Source organism: Cyprinodon tularosa, unplaced genomic scaffold (assembly GCF_016077235.1).
Source record: "Cyprinodon tularosa strain WSP-4 unplaced genomic scaffold, ASM1607723v1 ctg255, whole genome shotgun sequence".
Lineage (NCBI taxonomy): Eukaryota > Metazoa > Chordata > Actinopteri > Cyprinodontiformes > Cyprinodontidae > Cyprinodon > Cyprinodon tularosa.
This window is the reverse complement of record NW_024038948.1, coordinates 332,086-353,866: the sequence shown is the minus strand read 5'-3', so window position 1 is coordinate 353,866 and position 21,781 is coordinate 332,086. Positions and strand designations below refer to the sequence as shown.

At 37.3% G+C, this 21,781-nt stretch overlaps 1 protein-coding gene across 1 annotated transcript in view; it reads right to left on the bottom strand.

Moving 5' to 3' along the window:
* The window catches only part of tmtc2a (transmembrane O-mannosyltransferase targeting cadherins 2a), an 85,317-nt gene continuing 63,536 nt past the window's right edge, over positions 1-21,781 (bottom strand). Inside the window, exons 9-12 of the mRNA XM_038288424.1 lie at positions 16,802-16,883; positions 8,604-8,718; positions 4,172-4,235; positions 1-327 (exon numbers count right to left, since the gene is read on the bottom strand). Of these exons, the coding sequence (XP_038144352.1) occupies positions 139-327; positions 4,172-4,235; positions 8,604-8,718; positions 16,802-16,883 (450 nt within the window). The 3' untranslated portion in view covers positions 1-138. The remainder of the gene's footprint in view (positions 328-4,171; positions 4,236-8,603; positions 8,719-16,801; positions 16,884-21,781) is intronic.

Genomic DNA, 21,781 nt, shown 5'->3' with positions numbered 1-21,781 from the left:
ATTTGAACATAAAATTCTGAGCCACCAAAAGGACACTCATGTGCAATGCAGACGTTTGCCTTTAAATGTCACAGCCACAAAACCTTCTGTTTATCTTTTGCAACCCAAGCAGCACTTGAACGCAACAGTCCTCTCATTTTAGGGGTCTATTTTCTGCTTTGTTCGGAGCCCCTGCCGCTCCATGATATTCCACAGCTTGCGCAGGTTGGATTGGGTAATGGCATCGTCAGGCTTGAGCTGAAGAGCATGCAAATAGTTTGCCTCTGCCTCTGGAAGCTTCCCGTTGAGGTGTAGGATAGCACCAAGGTTCATCAGAGCTGCTGGATACTGGAGGTGAAAGAAAAAAAGACATGAATCATTACAGGAGACAAGGTAGAAATGATAAGTGACATGAAGTGTTATGTTTCAGGATTGAACTGCTGGGTACCCTTATTAGGGCAAACTATTTTAAACCTGACCTTCTACAGTTCAATGTTAGACGCAGACATTTATCAAAGATGCATGTTTTTGGAACCAGGCCAGACTTTTTGCGAAATACAAATACATGACGTGCTTCAACGTTTTTGGATCACACCAACATCTTTAAGAGACCTAAAAAGTGCGATTCTTGTTTCGGAGCAATTAAAAGTTGAGGTTGAGCTGTGGTGAAATTTACTTATATTCAAAATATTTAAAGATGCATAGTCTTGACTGATATAAAATATCACACAAGCAGCAGTAGAAGATTATCAAGGCACTGGAGCTTAGTAATTAAATCAGTATTTATAAATAAGCAACAGTTAATCGTTTTTTTTCAGGGTACAGAATAAATCCATTAGATTTTAAACAGAAGGAATCTACAAACTCCTTAATAAATGTAACTGATAAAATATACTCAAATCTTCTAGTTGTCTACACATCACCCCCACAAATCTGGCCTTGCTCCCAGGCTCCTGCACACTCACAGCATGATGTATGGGTAGAATTTTGGCAACCAAGCCATGCATTTTCTTTCTAAAACACGACAGTTGGTCTTTTTTCAAGGATTGATTTCACTGGTTTACATTCTGTTTTTACCGACTGATCTTAAACCTTGTTTTCACACCCAGAGAAACAAACAAGCTGGTAAAAAAATGTTTCAAGCATAAACTGTTTCTCGACTCACATGATTTGAGCAAAATATGAAAGCTCTTATAACTCATGTTCTGTTTAATGTTCCTTACAAGCCTCATGTACACAGGTGAGACAATCTGCACTTATCTAGATAAATGTGGATTCCTCTGTCTTTGTAAACAGCAGAAGACTGGTCCTTGGAACATTAGGATGGAAACTGTGCACTGAAATATTATATACTATATAGAACTTCACAGAAGTTAGTCTGGCTGTCTTTTCTATATTCCTTCTTAAAGCCAGTTTTTTTTTTTCTTGCAACATGACATTTTGAGAAACAGTTTTGTAGAACTTAACATCATGTTTTCTCTGGATATTATAGGATTTTCTACTTCTTTTTTAACACTTTGTTCTAATGTGTTTGCAATCATTGTCCTGCTTCAATAACTAATTGAGCAAATTTAGTAAAGCAAATTATTAACCGGGTAACTATTGACAATAAAGGACATAAAAAAGCCCTACTAGAATAAAACAGTAAACCAATAAAGCAAACTGATTTTGCAGTCTTAAGATGTTTGGGTTTTTAATAATTGTATCTGTATTCTGATGAAGATGAAGTAGAGCAGTAGGGACAGTGTTCTTTTCTTGATATGTTTCATTTTTAATTCTGTGAACATAGAACTGATGTTCCTTGAGCTTAAAGTTAAAATTTAATTTCTAAATGTTCTCCTGGGCTCTTTTGTTATTGTCCGTGTCATTTGGGGATGGGCAGAGAGTTAATTTCTCCATTGTGAGATCAATACATATTAGGTGTTAGGGGATGGTCTTATAGTTCAAATTTTTAACATGTTTGTCTATAATTTTCTTTTCAAATCTTCTGAGACAACTCTTTGCTTTCCTTCCTCTGGTCCATGTTGAGTGCGGTATACACCATATCACTAAACAGCATAGTGAATACTTCTAGCCCTTTACATATAGGCCCAATGATTTATTACAAGAATGTAAATAACTGTGATGCTAATTAGTGGACACACCTTGATTTAACATGTCTCTGGTCATAATAGTCTTTTCTAGGTTTTGTCAAGCCCTGTTTCATGAATTATTTTTTTTTATAATTCTGTTAAAGCATGATTGAAAAGCAATGTATGAATTTAATTTTTTATTTTCATAGATTTTTTTTTTGTATTGTTACTTTTATCATATTCAAGTTTTTTTTGTGATCATTGTGATTTTTTCTTTCACTAAGCAAGGGGTACCACCAATTTTATCCAAGTGTTTTTTGCTCTCTTCTGAAATTAAGATAATTAAGGACTTAGTTTGAGGCTATTGTAGGTTTTGTAAGAGATTTTATAAATATAAGGGAGTTTGTACTACATCTGATCATCTCAGTGATCTTATAAAATTGTGATAAAAGTTCTAAAACTATTTAAAACCAAATCTTTGTGCATAGTCATATCATAAATACAATATAAATACAATATTAACAGAATAGGAAATAGTCCAACCTTGACATAAATATCCAGAAATGTCAAATAGTTTGAGACATTTTTGGGTAAATACATTTTCCATAGGGAAAGAAATTCTCAGATATGCATGCATTACCTTTTCTCTTCAAATACAGCAACTGCTGAATTTTTCATGACCTGAAACCTATTGGATTAAGCTGATATTTGAAACTGTGTCACTCACTAATCAGTAGGTGTGCAGGGAAAAATGTCAAAGGAAAAACCCCTCTTATCCTGACAAATGACGAGAGAAGCTCTGCATGTCTTGAGATGCACAAGAGGGATTTCAGGGTATGTTCCAATAAGTTTCATGGCAACTTGTTTTAATACAGATAAATAAATAATCCTGCATTAGGGTTTATTCAGGCTCCAATAACCTTAAAACTGCAAAAAATAGATTTATATATTTAGAATACTTAAGACCAAAGCATACATGTTAAAATAAAGCAATATACACCAAGCTTTCCTCCTGATAGTGTTTACTTTTCCTTTTTAAATCTGAAAATAATTTTTATACCGGATAGGTATTGTTGTACACTGCTACCATCTGCTAGCAGTACTTACTCACGCACCCATCAGCTTTAAACACTACTTGTTTCTTATCGTTCTTGGCATTCAATATTTCTGTTTTCTTCTTTCTTTTCACACCCCTGCTAAGAAATCCTAAGGTTCCATTACTTGTTTGCTTATTGCACACATGTGCAATATCTTACCTCCAGCCACAGAGTCTTTTAATGGTAATAAAAGGACAAAAGATTAGTAAGATAAGAAGCAAAGACTGAATGACAATCACACATAAATAAATTGAAAGAAATATCTACATTTAAGGTTCAAACACTGAAATATTGGAACAAATCTTTTAGGAAACATCTGATGTAGATGAAGGCTTGCTTGAACTAATTCATAGTAAAGGTGGGGATAAAGGATTACTGATAAGGAAGGTTTGAAGATACATCTTCAAAGAATGCAGCAATATAAACTGGTTAATGCGGTGGAGACATGAAGGTCAAATCCCTTTTTTTTTTTACTTTAAAGGTGCATAAGTCAGAGAGCCCACAATGGCAAACCAGACCGCATAACAAATCACTCCAGGAAGCTTCCCTCCAGGCCTGTTCCCATGATTTTAAATGGGTTCTTCTACAGCACACTGCCACACACCCTTCGTCTTTGAACTGACTGATGTACACAAGACAGAAACAGGATGTAATATCTCCAAACTTCCTTAGCCATGTCTGCTGACATCAACAGACTTGGTATCCCCCAAGGCTACGTCTGTTTAACTACACTAAGATGATCGAGTGTTTACTCCGAAGCCGTGACTTAAATGTAGAGGGTGCAATAACCACTAAACTCATTACTCTGTTTTTTTGCTGTTATGATTGCTAAAGCACATCCAGACACCATCTCGCAGATATACGCAGTTTCTATTTTCTGCTTAGCCTTGTTGGAACAACACAGTTAGACCACAACGTCAGACTGATGGGGGAAAAAGTGCATAGTGTTGTAAATTGAATTTACAGAGCAGACGTGTGTGTGCAGCAGTTCCATATTAAATGCAAACAGACCCAGGTACTTACATCTGGTCTGAGGCTTGCTGCGCGTTTATACTGCCGCTCTGCTGCCTCATTTAGGTTGGCCTGTCTGAGGAGGAAGAGGAACACAGGTTAAAAAAATAAACCTAACCAACAAACAAATCTTTAATCCATTTTGTAGCATCTATGCATTGTTTATTTGGGAAAACAATCCACATTAACGTTCCTTATTTGTAGAGTGCCTGAGTAGGAAGGAAAAATGTTGCACAGATTTGCTTTAACTGCTCTATAATGGGCAATTTAAATGCAGTTAGTCAAAGTTCTATCATCCTTTAAAAAGAGAAGCAGCACAGTACACTTTCAGCTCTATATTTATGACTACTTTGAAACAAATGTTATGCATAAGAATGCTGATTAGTTTTGAAATAGAACTACTGCGTGTCACAAGTATTCCATGCTTATTGATACAAACCCTAATGCATTTTATTGGGATTCGTGGGAGATGCATACTTTTAAAATGAAAGGAAATTATAAAATCCCTTATAAAATAAAACTATGGATAAACATATCCGTGCTGATCAGCATCCACTAACTATACGGATTAAATATACTGGATCCAAAAACCTCCGAACACCAGTGAGTCCGCCTTACAGCTGCACATATAAGTCACCAACAGTTCATGAACTCCATACATAGAGAAAAAAAAATGGAAGTAGACGTTTATTTGCCAAAGCTAATAAAGTACAAAAAAATCCTTACTGACATGGTAACTCATATTTATGGGGACATGAGTAAATCATGGCTTTGAACCTTTTGAGTTCACTCAGGTTCATGTTTTCATTACATGTTAGCTTCTTTCCTTTGTTTTGTTTGGGGTTATAATAGATGTAAAAAATAAAAATAGATATAAAATGGCAAATAAAGACATATACTTAAACCGTTTTGATAAAAAAAAAAATTTCCCATATCATTGTGCAATCTCGCTCCAATTACTTTGTATTTCTGGAAGAATAATTCATTTACATGCAAACAACTAAAATATACCTCAGTTTATTAAATTATGTGTCATGGTTTTGGTTGAGGTTGGAGGACCCAAATGCAGAGGCAGGGAGGCTGAGGAGATTTCTTGCAGTTTAATGGGGAAAAAAAAGTAAACAAAGGCAGGAATCTAAAAAAACAACTAATAATGTAAACCCAACCAGAACCATGGAGACATCAGGGGAAAATAATCACGAGGAGCGAGGGAGAGACGAGGTAGGAAGAAAACAGCATGGGAGGACAGCAAAGACAAGGAACCAACAAAGAGTGACAGCAGAGGGAGAGTATATGTAGCTGACTGAGACAAAGGCAGGGTTAACGAGCGGATAAGGAGCAGGTGTGAGTGGAGACGAGGAGGCCAAGGGGAAAGGAGCACACACAAGAGGGGAAAAGAGGACAACAGAAAAACCTCAGAACTAACATACAGGTGCTGGTCATAAAATTAGAATATCATGAAAAAGTAGATTGATTTCAGTAATTCCATTTAAAAAGTGAAACTTGTATATTATATTCATACATTACATACAAACTCATATATTTCAGATGTTTATTTTGTTTAATTTTGATGATTACAAATGACAACAAATGAAAATCTCAAATTCATCATATCAGAAAATTTGAATATTGTGAAAAGGTTCAAAATTGATGGCCCCTGGTGCCACACTCTAATCAGCTAATTAACTCAAACCACCTGCAAAAGCCTTTAAATGGTCTTTCAGTCTAGTTCTATAGACTACACAATCATGGGGAAGACTGCTGACTTGACAGTTGTCCAAAAGACGACCATCGACACCTTGCACAAGGAGGGCAAGACACAAAAGGTCATCGCTAAAGAGGCTGGCTGTTCACAGAGCTCAGTGTCCAAGCACATTAATAGAGAGGCGAAGGGAAGGAAAAGATGTGGTCGAAAAAAGTGTACAAGCAAGAGAGATAACCGCACCCTGGAGAGGATTGTGAAACAAAACCCATTCAAAAATGTGGGGGAGATTCACAAAGAGTGGACTGCAGCTGGAGTGAGTGCTTCAAGAACCACCACACACAGACGTATGAAAGACATGGGTTTCTGCTGTCGCATTCCTTGTGTCAAGCCACTCTTGAACCACAGACAGCGTCAGAAGCGTCTTGCCTGGGCTAAAGAGAAACAGGACTGGACTGCTGGTGAGTGGTCCAAAGTCATGTTCTCTGATGAAAGTAAATTTTGCATTTCCTTTGGAAATCAAGGTCCCAGAGTCTGGAGGAAAAGAAGAGAGGCACTTCATCCACGTTGCTTGAAGTCCAGTGTAAAGTTTCCACAGTCAGTGATGGTTTGGGGTGCCATGTCATCTGCTGGTGTTGGTCCATTGTGTTTTCTGAGGTCCAGGGTCAACGCAGCCACATACCAGGAAGTTTTAGAGCACTTCATGCTTCCTGCAGCTGACCAACTTTTTGGAGATGCAGATTTCATTTTCCAACAGGACTTGGCACCTGCACACAGTGCCAAAGCTACCAGTACCTGGTTGAAGGACCATGGTATCCCTGTTCTTAATTGGCCAGCAAACTCTCCTGACCTTAACCCCATAGAAAATCTATGGGGTATTGTGAAGAAGAAGATGCAATACACCAGACCCAACAATTCAGAAGAGCTAAAAGCCACTATTAGAGCAACCTGGGCTATCATAACACCTGAGCAGTGCCACAGACTGATCGACTCCATGCCACGCCGCATTGCTGCAGTAATACAGGCCAAAGGAGGCCCAACTAAATACTGAGTGCTGTACATGCTCATACTTTTCATGTTCATACTTTTCAGTTGGCCAACATTTCTATAAATCCTTTGTTTTTATTGGTCTTCAGTAATATTCTAATTTTCTGATATGATGAATTTGAGATTTTCATTTGTTGTCATTTGTAATCATCAAAATTAAACAAAATAAACATCTGAAATATATGAGTTTGTATGTAATGTATGAATATAATATACAAGTTTCACTTTTTAAATGGAATTACTGAAATCAATCTACTTTTTCATGATATTCTGATTTTATGACCAGCACCTGTAAATCTAGAAACTACAACAAAATAGGAATTAAACCAAAAAAACTAGAAAACAAGGAGCAAAGTAAAGCACAACAGAACCAAGACCATGACATTATGTATCCCTAAAATATATGTTCTACAGTTAGTGTCATCTTCTTTAGCTAAAATACTTAAATATTATTAATCTAACATCAATCTGAAGACCATCTTTTCAGTTGTAAGACATTAAAGGGATGTAAAGCACCTTTCAAATCAACCCACAGCACCTCAGTGAGTGCTATAAATTGTCAGTCTGTACTTGGTGGATTTAGTGATGTGCTCACAGTCACTGCTGTGCATCAGTGTCCAGCTCTGTTTCAGTTTTAAGGATGTTTTTAACCGCCCTCTGATGCAAATTTCATGGTGCGGAAAAAAATCATTAGCACCCACCAAAAAAGAAAACAGTTTTAAACTTGACAAAACTCCTTTAAAATGCTACTGATATTTAAATTTAAAGTAAATTAAGTGATACATCATACCTTACTTTTAGCCATTTTAAGTAGGAATAAATATAAGGTGTTATTAATCACCAGATTTTTTTTTATGCATTTTACAAAATTCTTTCAATACATTTCTCCAGTTTTGACTGGCCTCTTACATTGCTTGAGTTTGTAACTATTATCCAAATAAGTCCCTCAAACATAAAGCTTTTGTTTGGTTTGAAGTATCTTTTAATTGTGGATTAAATCTACACAAGCCCAGACTTGCTGCTCATCTTCACAATTCATTTTAGCGTTAACAGGTGCTTGTCACATTATTAAACTCTAATTGCTTTGGATTGATGTTCCAAGGCGTCTCCACTGAACACAACCAGTCAGTCGGAACACGGTAGGCTAATCTGTCATTTGGATTTATTCCTGCGCTTACAAAAGCAAACCCCAGAACTGAGATTTGAACTTGTTACAAATGTGCTGGTGCTCACAGAGTGATGCAGCCAGTAATGACTTCAGCAGATATGTAGAGCAAAAACGAATTGAGGTCCATAATTCAAATATTCCATTCAGCTGCGGAGATGCTGGGAGAAGGAGGTTGTGTTACCGTAAGTCCCTTTTGGCACTTTTTAGGATTTATAAGATGATTGTTGATATGCTTGCCAGACTTACGAAGGAAAATTCTCCAGCGGCTCTCTTTATAAGCCCTGGTGTAAAAAATCTTTATGATGGACTTAAACTGCTTAGATCTTTATATGTACATCATATAACAACTTATATATTTAAATAATTGTACTAAAAGAGGGTAATGGAAAATAATGCAGAGATACTGAAGGTGTTGGCAACAACCTGCAAATATGGGATGCCAAAACAGGAACATGAACATGTAGTGGAGCTGAGAAAGCCCTGTTTGGATGTCGTTCTTTTTTTAAGTACAAGCATTTTAAGCCAACCTTAGCATGTGAGCAGCATTGAAGACCACATCAAATTCATCCATGTCGAGCTCCGCAGCTTTTTCAGCCATCTGTGCAGCTTCTTTAGGACGCGACTGCTCCAAAAGGAACTGACCTGGAGAGAGAAAATACTATAATTATTTCTTTCAATCCTTAAGCGGAACTAGATCAACAGTAAGACGTAACATGACCAATTGTTTTTTCTTTCTTGCTGTTACATCTTGCTCAAAATTGAGATTATGCTTCCTTGGTGATGGGTTATTTTTTAAGAGTATTTAGAGATATACTGCGCTAAACCTAACATCTGAAACCTTCAGGCCTGTCAAGGCGATTTTGGGTTTGTTGTATCCGACAACCTTCTTGGTTTGTTAAAGGGTCCGATCCAGCTAACTGCATAGAAAACCTGCTTCAAGATTGGGAAACTTTAAAGCTACCCTCCATGGTGGCTTCGATTGGACCGACCTAACCACTTATCATGCAACAAACTGGCAGATTTGCACTTGCAACCTAACATAGATATCAATATCACTCCCTCAACACTGATGCCAAACACTAATGTCAGGTTTGCCTATCTGTTTCAGGTTCACTCTCATAATGTTTATGGTGATGATAGTCAGATATATGTGCCTATTAAAAAGAATGCTCTGCTACTGGTATGCCTTAATGACATTAAAGCCTGATTGGCTCTGAACTTTCTATATCTTGACAAGGAAAAAACTGAAGTGAAAAAGTTCGGCCCCAGTAACCTTTGTGAATCCCCCATGTTGACTTGAGATTTTTGACTGTTTTTTAAATCCTGTCGTCTCAAATTTGGGTTTTAAGATGGACAGTGATTTTAGATTGGATCAGCAAATCAGCTCTATAGTAAAGTCCAGTTTTTATCATATCAGACAGTTCACCAATGTCAAACCTTTTCTTGCACAGTAACATTTTGAAACCATAATCTCTGCCTTTGTTACACCTCGGCTGGACTACTGTAACACACTTTATTTCGGGGTGAGCCAGTCCTCCCTCGCACATCTCCAGTTGGTGCAAAATGCAGCCGTACACCTTTGAACTGGAGTACATATGAGGGAGCACATAACTCCCATCTTGGCTGCCTTCCATTAATTGCCACTTGCATTTTAGAGATCATTTTAAGATTTTTCAATATGTTTTGAAGTCTTTAAATGGCTTGGCCCCTCCCTACCTCTCTAAGCTTCTTCACCCCTTTGCTCTTACTCGTGCCTCAGGACAGCTCATCTCCTGTTCCTGGAGGTACCAAGGTCCAAACAGCAGCTCAGAGGAGACAGAGCTTTTTCAGTTGCTGCTCCAAAATTTTGGAATGAGCTCCCCTCCACATTAGACAATCCTCTTCACTGTCTATTTTTAAAACTAGTCTTATAACCTATTTTTATTCTTTGGCTGTTCATGAGACTCTTTCTGTTTTTGCATTTGTAGTTTGTTTTATTGTTTTTATTTGGTTTTATTTGTTTCAATTAATCAATTTTATTATATTTGTTTTATTCCTTTCAACTTTGATGTTGTTTTTATACAATTTTAACTTTACACGATATTCAATTCAAAGTACACTTTTTTGGTCGACATATGAACGTCTTTTCTGTCTCTTGCATTTATTTTTTATTACCTTCTCTCCTTTCCTCTTCTTCTATCTTCCCATTTGTGGCGACATTACCAAGCCACTCACTGGTGTTACATACAGCTCTTTTGGCTTTGTGTAGTTTTATTTTTAAGCTCAAACTTCTGTGCAGTTAAAGTATTTAGCTCTGTTTCGATTAAGTCTTAGCTCCAGTGCCATTTAGGTAAATTGCATCTGATAATGCTTCTTCTCTTTAGATAACGTTTACATGGATGTGGCTGTTTCAAACAGAAAAGTAATAAAACCAAGATCTACAACATCACTATGATCTTATTAATTAATCAAATAGTTACTTTGTTCAGGGGGATAAAGCTCTGCAACTGGAAACAAATATTAGTCCCAGACCGATCCACAGCAGTGAAAAACTTAAAGAAGGCTCAAAGCTGTAAATTATTAAGAACTGTTATGGTAGTTTTATAAATTACCACATTTTATTACTAGTCTCCAACTGCTATATTCACCCAAAAAAGAGAGTTTGTCATTTAGGGCATAATGCACAATGTATTTTGCAAACTCAACAATTACAATAAGATATTGTTTTTAATATTTTTACATCAGATACATTGTTTTGTCACACACGGCTATTCTGTGTAAAAGATTTTAGTTCCTGGTTTGAATTATTCTTTTTTATAATGCTTTGTCGTGCAACGGGACTTACATATCAAAGTAAAACTAAAGCGATGGAAGCTTCTGGTGAAAGACCTCAGATGATTGGCAACTTTCAAGGACATGGCTGAAAATGCGAGGATATAAATGCTTTGTTCACTGTTGTTCCAGAACAAAAATGGGATGGCGGTAATTCATGTGCTTTCTTTGGGGAGTCTTGCCACCTGGTGAGGTTCTCACAAAGTGCCCATAAAATATCAGTAAAGCCAGACGACAGATGTTATCAAATGTAAAAGGATAGGAATGTGTAGCGGCTCAGATGAGGTTTCTCGCCCTGGGTTTGAATGAAAGCAGCACATACTGGGTCATTTCATGGGCTGTTTACGTTAAAATGTGCTGCAGAGCACAATGACCGGAAAGAGGACCTTGTCTGCAGCATTCAGTGTCCTCCTCTCCAAGCGCACTCCCACATGCATGTCCCTGAGTATTTATCTCTTGTGTTACACCGTGGACAGATATCATCACTCCTTACACACTCATACTTGAGGCTCATCCAACAAATTCATGATAACTACGGTGGACAGACTGAAGATAAAGAATGAAAACAGCCTGAAAAAAACATCACCTTTACCATAGGGCTGCGAGATAATGATAAAAAAAACATAGAGCAATGAGTTTAAGGGCTTCAGAACAGGAAACAACTCGGTCCAAAGACAGCAACATATTGCCTGCTGCAGACTAAGCTTAATGTAAGGATAACAAACAAGAGAGAGAAGCAGGAAGAATTCAGCGAGATAAGGAAGTCAAAGAAGAGGACATTGCACAATACAGCTTTCAAGAGAGGAGGATGGTTTTCATTTCCTATGAATATCCTGGAGAAATTAATTTAGAGCACCCAGGAGCCTGTTTCTTCAAACTGTCATGAAATACTGCACCTTCAGAAGAGGCAACACAGTGTAATGCGTTTCTGTGTGTATTGTACAGTAATTACTGTATCCCAGCGTCTCTGTGCACCAGTTTGCACCATTGGCAAAACGTCAGACAGCTCTAACTTCAAACGCTGCCAGCAACAAAGGTAAGAGTCACTTGGAGTACTTGATATTATTAACTATAAAGGAGATGCAGATACACACATATAATTCTATCAACGACATCTCAACAATTACAGTATCAATGCTGGCCCTCAAGGAAAAGGTGGCCAGAGGATATCGCTGCTCCTTGTAGATTAACTTTGAGTTAGTCTGCAGTAAAGAGAAAAATACCACCCTTTATATTTCCCAAGATAGAACATGAGTCAATAAACTGATACAGAGTATATTTACAAAAAAAAATTAAATCCCTCTATATACAATTATTGTAAATATAGCAAATAAAAAAAATTAAGCTTTCAATTTCAGTTGAGGGATCACATGCAAGTTTAAATCATCAGTGTTCAGATAAGGCAAAGGCTCTAAAAAACATAACATTTTATGAATGTTATAGTCAGATACTGTATAAATAGCTAATTAAAATTAACTAAGGCTTATTGTAGCTATAGGTCCATTGCAAGAAACAAAGATTGTTCAAGCCTAAATGTGTTCAATCATCTAATCAGTCTGGCTAAAGAGATGTTCTGTAACAGCTGATGACAAACGACTAACCAAAAGTGTTATGTTTCATAGGGTGTCAGGAAATGCAAATTAGGTTTTGGTTTTTATTTGGTTTGTGATGACTTGCAAAATTCTGTTATTTTTGCTATTTGGGATTTGCCATATCAGTTTGGTTTGTTCACTTTTTGTCCTGTGTCTTATAGCTTAATGCTCTTTAATGTTTCTTAGTGTTTTATTTGGTTTTGTCTTTTCTTTCTCTAGTCATTATTTCTGTATTATTGGAGTGGTTCTCTTATTTTCTTCCTTGAATTTTCACATATCTAATAATTTTTCCCTCACCAAAACCTTCCAATCAGTAGATTGCCTTCACCTGTGTCTCCTAATTGTCCTATTGTTTCCACCTGTTTTCTTCATTACTTAAGCCTTCAGTTTGCTGTCAGTATTTTTGGAGTCCCTAATTTTTACTTCAAGTCTTCATGTTCATGCAGATTTTTATGATTTCCAGTCACTACAACTTGACAATTATCAAACTCACTATGCTGCTTCTTATTTTAATGCTTCAACCCACACCCCTCAGTGAAGTATGCATGGGTCGAGTTCACCATGAGGGTTTGAATTCACAGGTTCTAAGCATGCAAAAACTGGATCATTGGGACACTATGGGTTTAATCAATAATTGCACCTCTGCCTATTAACTGACATTGAAAATAGCAGAATCCATCACTGTTTTTGCAATGTTACTTCATAAAAATAAAAAATAAAACTGCAACAATAAACAGCTTTGTACAGGTGCTGGTCATAAAATTAGAATATCATGAAAAAGTAGATTGATTTCAGTAATTCCATTTAAAAAGTGAAACTTGTATATTATATTCATACATTACATACAAACTCATATATTTCAGATGTTTATTTTGTTTAATTTTGATGATTACAAATGACAACAAATGAAAATCTCAAATTCATCATATCAGAAAATTAGAATATTACTGAAGACCAATAAAAACAAAGGATTTATAGAAATGTTGGCCAACTGAAAAGTATGAAAATGAAAAGTATGAGCATGTACAGCACTCAGTATTTAGTTGGGCCTCCTTTGGCCTGTATTACTGCAGCAATGCGGCGTGGCATGGAGTCGATCAGTCTGTGGCACTGCTCAGGTGTTATGATAGCCCAGGTTGCTCTAATAGTGGCTTTTAGCTCTTCTGAATTGTTGGGTCTGGTGTATTGCATCTTCTTCTTCACAATACCCCATAGATTTTCTATGGGGTTAAGGTCAGGAGAGTTTGCTGGCCAATTAAGAACAGGGATACCATGGTCCTTCAACCAGGTACTGGTAGCTTTGGCACTGTGTGCAGGTGCCAAGTCCTGTTGGAAAATGAAATCTGCATCTCCAAAAAGTTGGTCAGCTGCAGGAAGCATGAAGTGCTCTAAAACTTCCTGGTATGTGGCTGCGTTGACCCTGGACCTCAGAAAGCACAATGGACCAACACCAGCAGATGACATGGCACCCCAAACCATCACTGACTGTGGAAACTTTACACTGGACTTCAAGCAACGTGGATGAAGTGCCTCTCTTCTTTTCCTCCAGACTCTGGGACCTTGATTTCCAAAGGAAATGCAAAATTTACTTTCATCAGAGAACATGACTTTGGACCACTCACCAGCAGTCCAGTCCTGTTTCTCTTTAGCCCAGGCAAGACGCTTCTGACGCTGTCTGTGGTTCAAGAGTGGCTTGACACAAGGAATGCGACAGCAGAAACCCATGTCTTTCATACGTCTGTGTGTGGTGGTTCTTGAAGCACTCACTCCAGCTGCAGTCCACTCTGTGAATCTCCCCCACATTTTTGAAGGGGTTTTGTTTCACAATCCTCTCCAGGGTGCGGTTATCTCTCTTGCTTGTACACTTTTTTCGACCACATCTTTTCCTTCCCTTCGCCTCTCTATTAATGTGCTTGGACACTGAGCTCTGTGAACAGCCAGCCTCTTTAGCGATGACCTTTTGTGTCTTGCCCTCCTTGTGCAAGGTGTCGATGGTCGTCTTTTGGACAACTGTCAAGTCAGCAGTCTTCCCCATGATTGTGTAGCCTATAGAACTAGACTGAAAGACCATTTAAAGGCTTTTGCAGGTGGTTTGAGTTAATTAGCTGATTAGAGTGTGGCACCAGGGGCCATCAATTTTGAACCTTTTCACAATATTCTAATTTTCTGATATGATGAATTTGAGATTTTCATTTGTTGTCATTTGTAATCATCAAAATTAAACAAAATAAACATCTGAAATATATGAGTTTGTATGTAATGTATGAATATAATATACAAGTTTCACTTTTTAAATGGAATTACTGAAATCAATCTACTTTTTCATGATATTCTAATTTTATGACCAGCACCTGTATATGCAGTTACAGTAATTAAATCAAAGACATTTAAGAATAAATATTGATTTTTTTTTTTATAATTTTGTGTTTTCCATTGTTTGATAAATATATATATATTTTTTAGAATCACTCAAAAACTGATTAAAAAAGGTTTTAATTCCTTTCATTTGCAGAAAAGATTACTATATAGTCCCATTACAAGGGCCAATAAGAGGGCATATCTAGTGGGGTATTTTAAATTTATTTTAAATCCACTTCCATTAACCTTTGGAGAAATTGACTATTTAACAAGATCCTACATATGATGTTTCTATATTAGCTCCTCAGTCATATATAATAATTGAATAGAATAGGTTTTAGTGACTCAATAATTAATACATTTAACTTTTTATTATTAATTATTTTCACCAAATTTTTGGAAAGACAATGAGAGGAATTTTACGTTATAAATTCATAAAAAAGTATTATGTTCTAATTTTTAACAGAGTATCTTGGTTAGGAAAATGTGAGGAATTAAGATGTAACAGAGGTCAGTTTCAGAAAGCAGGTTTAACAAACTCGGATTCAAATCCTTAACTCTAATTTGATCTAGCCTAATGTCGGGAACTCTGAATTTTCGGTTTCACAACGGCTGCTGTGCATTACTTCAAACAACTCTGAGTAGTTCCACTCAGAGTTAAACACGTGCATAACAAGTATGAAAAGCCGTTATCAGTGGAGCCCCATTTTGGCAAATCACCATGATGACAGGAAACAGGAAGTGCCAATTTCACCTTACTGAAACTAGAGATTATAATGCAGGGAAAAAATGACCACAAAGGAGAGGAAGATGGCGAAGGAGAAGATTCTTGCTCGAGTTATCGAGTAGGTTTATATAAAGCGGGCTTTGGCAGGCCGTTTTAACATTTATCAAAAGCCACCCATTCTCTATTGTTGTAGACCACTAAAAAAAGAGTCTTCCTGTTCAAAATGACATTCCTGTGGGAACTATGATAGCAGATTTTCTAAATTACCTTTTTGCAGCAGAAACTGAATTTTTGAATGTAAAAAACTAAATTGTACTAGTAAGAATTAATTGTATACATCTAAAAATGTTTATACATTTTACGTGGTATTTTGACATTTATCAGCTTGACTGAATATGTATTTATGATATCTGAAATACATTTCTTCATATTCAAAATGATATAAATGATGACCAGATCAATATTGAGATCTAAAAATGTATTTCTAGACATCCACAATGTTTTTTTTCTAGATATGGAGAATGTCATTTAGTTTGAAATAGTAATTTTGACATGGAATAGCGTGCAGGTGGCAAGCGTGCACAACCCATGTGCGGAGGCCTTAGTCACGGACATGGCCAACGCGGTTCGAACCCGACCTGTGGTCCTTTGCAGCATGTCTCTCCCCCTCTCACATACCCCCTTTCCTGTCAGCCTACTGTCGAGAAAACAAGCCACTAGTGCCGCAGAAACTCCAAAAAAAAAAGAAATACATATTCAGTTAAATAAATACATAACAAAACGTCTTGGCAAATAGCCTGTTGTAACCACGGTAGCAGTATGATTTATTTCTTGAATGGTAAAGGATCAATATATCTATTTATTTGAAATCACCTGGCAGCAGGTGAAGTTGAAGTCTAAAAAACATTTTAATAAATGGAACTTGTTCATCATCTTATTGGGTTACTCTTCAGTTTGATTCTGTCTTCCATCACACAGTAAATACAGTAAAAAGTGATTGAAGTGCAGCTGGTTTGGATGTTATCATATCAACAAATGGTTATTATTAGCAGAAATCCATAGAATAGCTTCAGGTTGTGCCAGTAGGCTATATTATGTTTAGAAGAACTTCAAAAACATGTCAATCACTGAGACATTATGCAGGTATTTTTGGAAACATGGTTAATGTGAAATCTTGAAAAGAAATATTTGAAAAGTGGTTCACTGTACCTAAAAATAAATGTTTTAAATGTCTTACCATAATGCATGTAGCAGTTTCCTTTAGTTGGATCTAGCTGAATTGCTCTCAAGTAATATTTCTCTGCCTCAGTCTTCTCCCCCTGAAAGAAACATATAGACAACTCAAACCTAATATTTCAATACTGTTATAATCAGGGACTAGGGAGCAGATGGGAGCAAAAACAATACATATGACATTCCATATTTCTCCATATTTTCTATCATGTTGACTTTCTAAATCATAAATTATCATGACTTATCACAGCATACTAACAAAACCATCAACTTTTTAATCAAGCGTTGTAGAAAACTACTCAGGAAGAATGTCAGTGTGTTTATGAGTGTGGAGCAGCATATAAAATCAGATGGAAAAAAACAAAAACTTTAAACTTCTGTTTCATGCTTGAACACTGATTGCTTCCATATTGGTGGTGGGATTGCCATTCAAAAAGAAATGAGAGGGCTGTTCACATTAACTTTGCCTCATTAGGTTCTTTCCATTTCTGCACTTGTTCCAAATGAATAAAGGGGGAATATTATGCCTGGGTAGCCTATTTCTTTGTTCCTTCCTTTTTGGGTTCATCTAAATGTCTCCTCTAACCATCTATCAAAACTGAGAGTCATCTTTGGAAGATGAAAGGCTATAGGCGAGTGTTAAAAGAAAGGGAAAGTTTTTAAAATAACAAATCAAGGCTATTTTGTGATTCATCCCTTATACTTAGAGTTACCAAATACACCTGGATGCATTTCTACTTTTATATTATTGCAAGGGTATTATACTATAACTGCTATACTTTGCTGTTTATACTGGGTTGTCAAAAATACCAAGATATTTTCCTTTACGACATGGAAACCTTAATTTTCTCTATGCCCCAAGATTTACTATGGATTTTGCCAAACTTGCCATCTGTAACAGCTTTAAGTTTTTATAACAAGCTTTCATGTTCCTACCTTCCTACCTGAAGAACAGAGCCTTTTTTGTGTCTGTTTGAGTATGTAACTCTACATAAAAAAAAAAAAACAGTCCATCTTACAGCCCCTAATATAGCTACATGTTCCCACTAACTCCGATTTTAATACACAACAACCATAACTACCGTATTTTCACGACCATAAGGCGCACCGTACTAAAAGGCGCAGTCTCAGTTATGTGTCCCATTTCTGTATTTAACACACACATAAGGCACACCGGACTATAGGGCGCGTTTTTTATATACAGGTACATGTCCTCTACTACCTTTAAATACCTCTACTGCGTATTTAAAAATACAGCAGGGGCAAAACTGAGTATGACTGTGCTTTATTCATGTATTTTTTAAAAAGTATTAATCAAACCTGGCAGCTGGCCGTGAGACAGACACATCGCAGATGACACAGCGCTGTGGTCACTCCTAAATTAACTTAAAATCCTGAAACCTGCCGACGGAATATGTTCGCTTTTATGGGTGCCTGCAGTTTAAATTATTTAGATGAAAAACACCTGCCATCCACCGCGTGAACCCGGAGGCTGCCCAGCCTAGAGGCTGCTGATGAAAGGATTTCTCCTGTCGGCGCACCGCTGGTATGTGGGGGTCTGAGCGCCTCCGATAGAAATAGATAATCTGGATGAACTGACCGCAATTATTAAGTTTTCAGGTGGACTTTCTCACTTAAAAACATATTAAAACTACTTTATTCCCACTGATCACAGCAAATATAGCTGCAAGATTTAGATTATTTAGATGAAAAAACACCTGCCAGCCGCCGCGGTGAAGAGGAGGAGACCCGCCCAGAGGCTGCTGTTGAATTAAGTTTTCAGGTAGAAAAATAGAGCGGGAGCAAAACTGAGTATGATTGTGCTTTATTCATGTATTTATGACAAAGTATTAATCAAACTCATCAAAGTCATCATCCTCTGTTTCTGAATAAAACAGCTGCGCTAAATCAGACATGCCAATTTCCCCTTCTTCGCTGTCAGTCACTTTCCGTGCAGCGCAGCTCCTCAGAAATAATGCCGGCTTTTGCAAAAGCTTGTACAACAGAGCCAGCAGACACGTTAGTCCATCTACAATCCATCCGCAAACTGTGGCGTAACTTGCCCGGCGCTGCCTTCCACTTATCCTGAAACTGTGGTCTCCGTCTGTCATCCATCGCTCCCACGCCGCTCGCAGCCTTACTTTGAACGGCCGCTTCACACTGATGTCGAGCGGTTGAAGCTCCTTTGTCAGACCCCCCGGGATAACGGCGAGCACAGTATCCTTTTGATTCACCTTTTTTTTCACATCGGCTGTGAGATGGGCACGCAGCGATGGTGATGCGTGGAAAAAACCACCTGGTCTCCTCACATAGCCTACACCTCCCTCAGCTACGCTTTCATCATCTCCTCATCCATCCAGCCTTTTCCATTTGCGTTAATATCATATGTCATCAGAGCGCTGTGTCTGTCTCGCTGTCAGCTCCCAGATCAGCTTCTCTGATTGGTTGATGCGGTGCGTCCAGCAGCAAAACTTCAATTTTTCCATCTCGAGCAGCAGCAGCGCATTGGCAGATGCTTAAACGCTCCTGCTGCTCAAAACGCGCTGCAGGACCTTTTGCTGCACCTATACGCGCGTCAACCATTGACTTTGCATGTAAACTCGCTGCTTCTGCTGCACCTGCTGGGTCCGGTTCACACCGATGTCGAGCGGTTGAACAGCGAGCACAGGGTTAATTTGTTTCCCCATGTTTTTCACATCAGCTGTGAGATGGGCACGCATGGAGTTACATATTAACAGCGATGGTGATGAGAGGAAAAAAAAAACACCTGGTCTCCTTACATTCAGCCACTCTTTCATCATCTCCTCAATAAGGTGGTCTCAAAAGTCGCAGTTACAACACACATAGGGCGCACCGCACCATAGGGCGCACTGCACATTTTGAGGGGAAAAAAAGACGTTTAAGTGCGCCTTATAGTCGTGAAAATACGGTATGCAAATAACACACAGCTAACATTACAATGTCACCAGGTGACATCAAGCACTGTGTAAGTGCTGTATATAGAAGAAATCGACGCAATGATGTAGAAAAATTATCCAGCTTATTAAAAAAAAAACTGGAGTAACAGTTTTAGGACTAAAGAAAGATTGTTTAAAAGTTAGCTTACAGCTCTGGTTAATGCAGAAAGAAACCATCAATCAGGCTCCAAATCTGTGTGTAGTGATGGACTCGGGTCTGAGCCTTCAGAGGCAAAGGTTCTAACAAAGACAGCCTCCTTTTACCTTAAGAGCACTTCCAGGATTAAAGGACTTATTGATTGATTACTGCAATGACGTTTTCACCATGTAGGTCTTCCTAAAAAAGAGGATCGAACAGCTGCAGTTTGATTTAGAATGCTACTGCTAGTGTCCTCACCAAAACTAAGAAAGTAGAGCACATCAGCCAGGTTTTAAGGTCCTTAAACTGGCACTGTCATCTAAGAAAATAATTAAAATTACTTTTTTGTCAATAAATCAATGAATGGCTTAGCACCTAATTACATTGCAGATTTGTTTGTCCGTGTATCAACTGCCCAGAGCTCTCAGTTCTTCTACTTTAGGTCTACTCTACATTCCCATAAATGAGAACCAAACATGTAGAAGCTGCTTTTAGTTCCTATGCTCCACCAGTTTGGAATACGCTCCCAGAAAACTGTACAAAATTTAAAAACCCCAAGTGGCTTACAAATCAAAACTAAACATTTTTTGGTTTAGAGTTGTCAGTTACTGTGCTATCTAAACGCTAGCAGTTTATTTTATTTTTAATTTTTTTTGCCTAACTTTCTTTAATTTATTATAGATTAAGATATATTGAAAATTTACTCAACACGATAATACCTCTTACACCCAAGTATATCATGCTACTTTTTAAAATAGCTCATGGGGTCATGTTTTAAATGCTAAATGTTAAAAAAGATTAAAAATGTGAATTTTGTTTCTAACATGAAGTCTATTGACTCTGCAGACTGTTGTTGATTCTAACAGCTGACTTTGGAATGTTTAGTGGTCAGAGGATTTCACTTAAGTAACCCTTTTACAAGGGTGATCATATCAAATTACCATACTTGAATTTACTGACCTAATGATGGTGACCTACTCTCACCACACTTTGTAGTGTTTATATATATATATATATATATATATATATATATATATATATATATATATATATATATATATATATATATATATATATACTTATGTATATTATATACATTTCTCTTATATATTTTGCTACTTGGACACACAAATATTCTGACCTTGGCAAACACAAACCTGGGTATCGGCTTCAGACTCTCAGAATCTCTGTTGGTACTTACAAGGCATACAATTGAGGATAACAGTAACAGCAAAAGTAGACTCCTACTCATTTCTATGTCTGTCTGAATCCCACAGCATTGCACCACATGGTGATATAAAACAAAAACCTTTCCCTTCACCGCTGGTGTCATTAAATGACTGAGATTAGGCAGCCAAAACCAGAAATTTAATAAAAAAGTAAAGTCATTCCATGATAAGCCTGAATTGTTCTTTGTCACTGGATAAAGTGGATGTGTTTTATGCCCTTTTTGGATTTTGTAATCCAGTGCAAAAAAAATAAAAGCCAAGCCACTCCAGGCGACACACATGTAAGTACAATGTTTCATTATCCTTAGATCTCAACTAAAAGCGGAACTATAAGATACAGGTCTGAAAGATTCCAGCTGCAATTATGCAGCAGTCTCAGAGGTTTGTCATGTCTTCACTGGACACCTAGGGCTGAGGAAGGAAGGAGGTCAAACATCTTCAAGAGGGTCATAAAGGGCACACAGTTTAATTCCTTAGTCTAAACTTAACTCAGCTGTGAACACATCTGTCGCCACATTTGCTTTTGTTGCTGCGGAATGGAAGATAAGTTAAAAGCAGAGGACATATGTGCTTTTTCCACACAGCATGATTTTACCACTGCTAACATAGTTTAAAAATCACACCCAGAACAATTTTCACTTGAAGATGAATGCATCTTA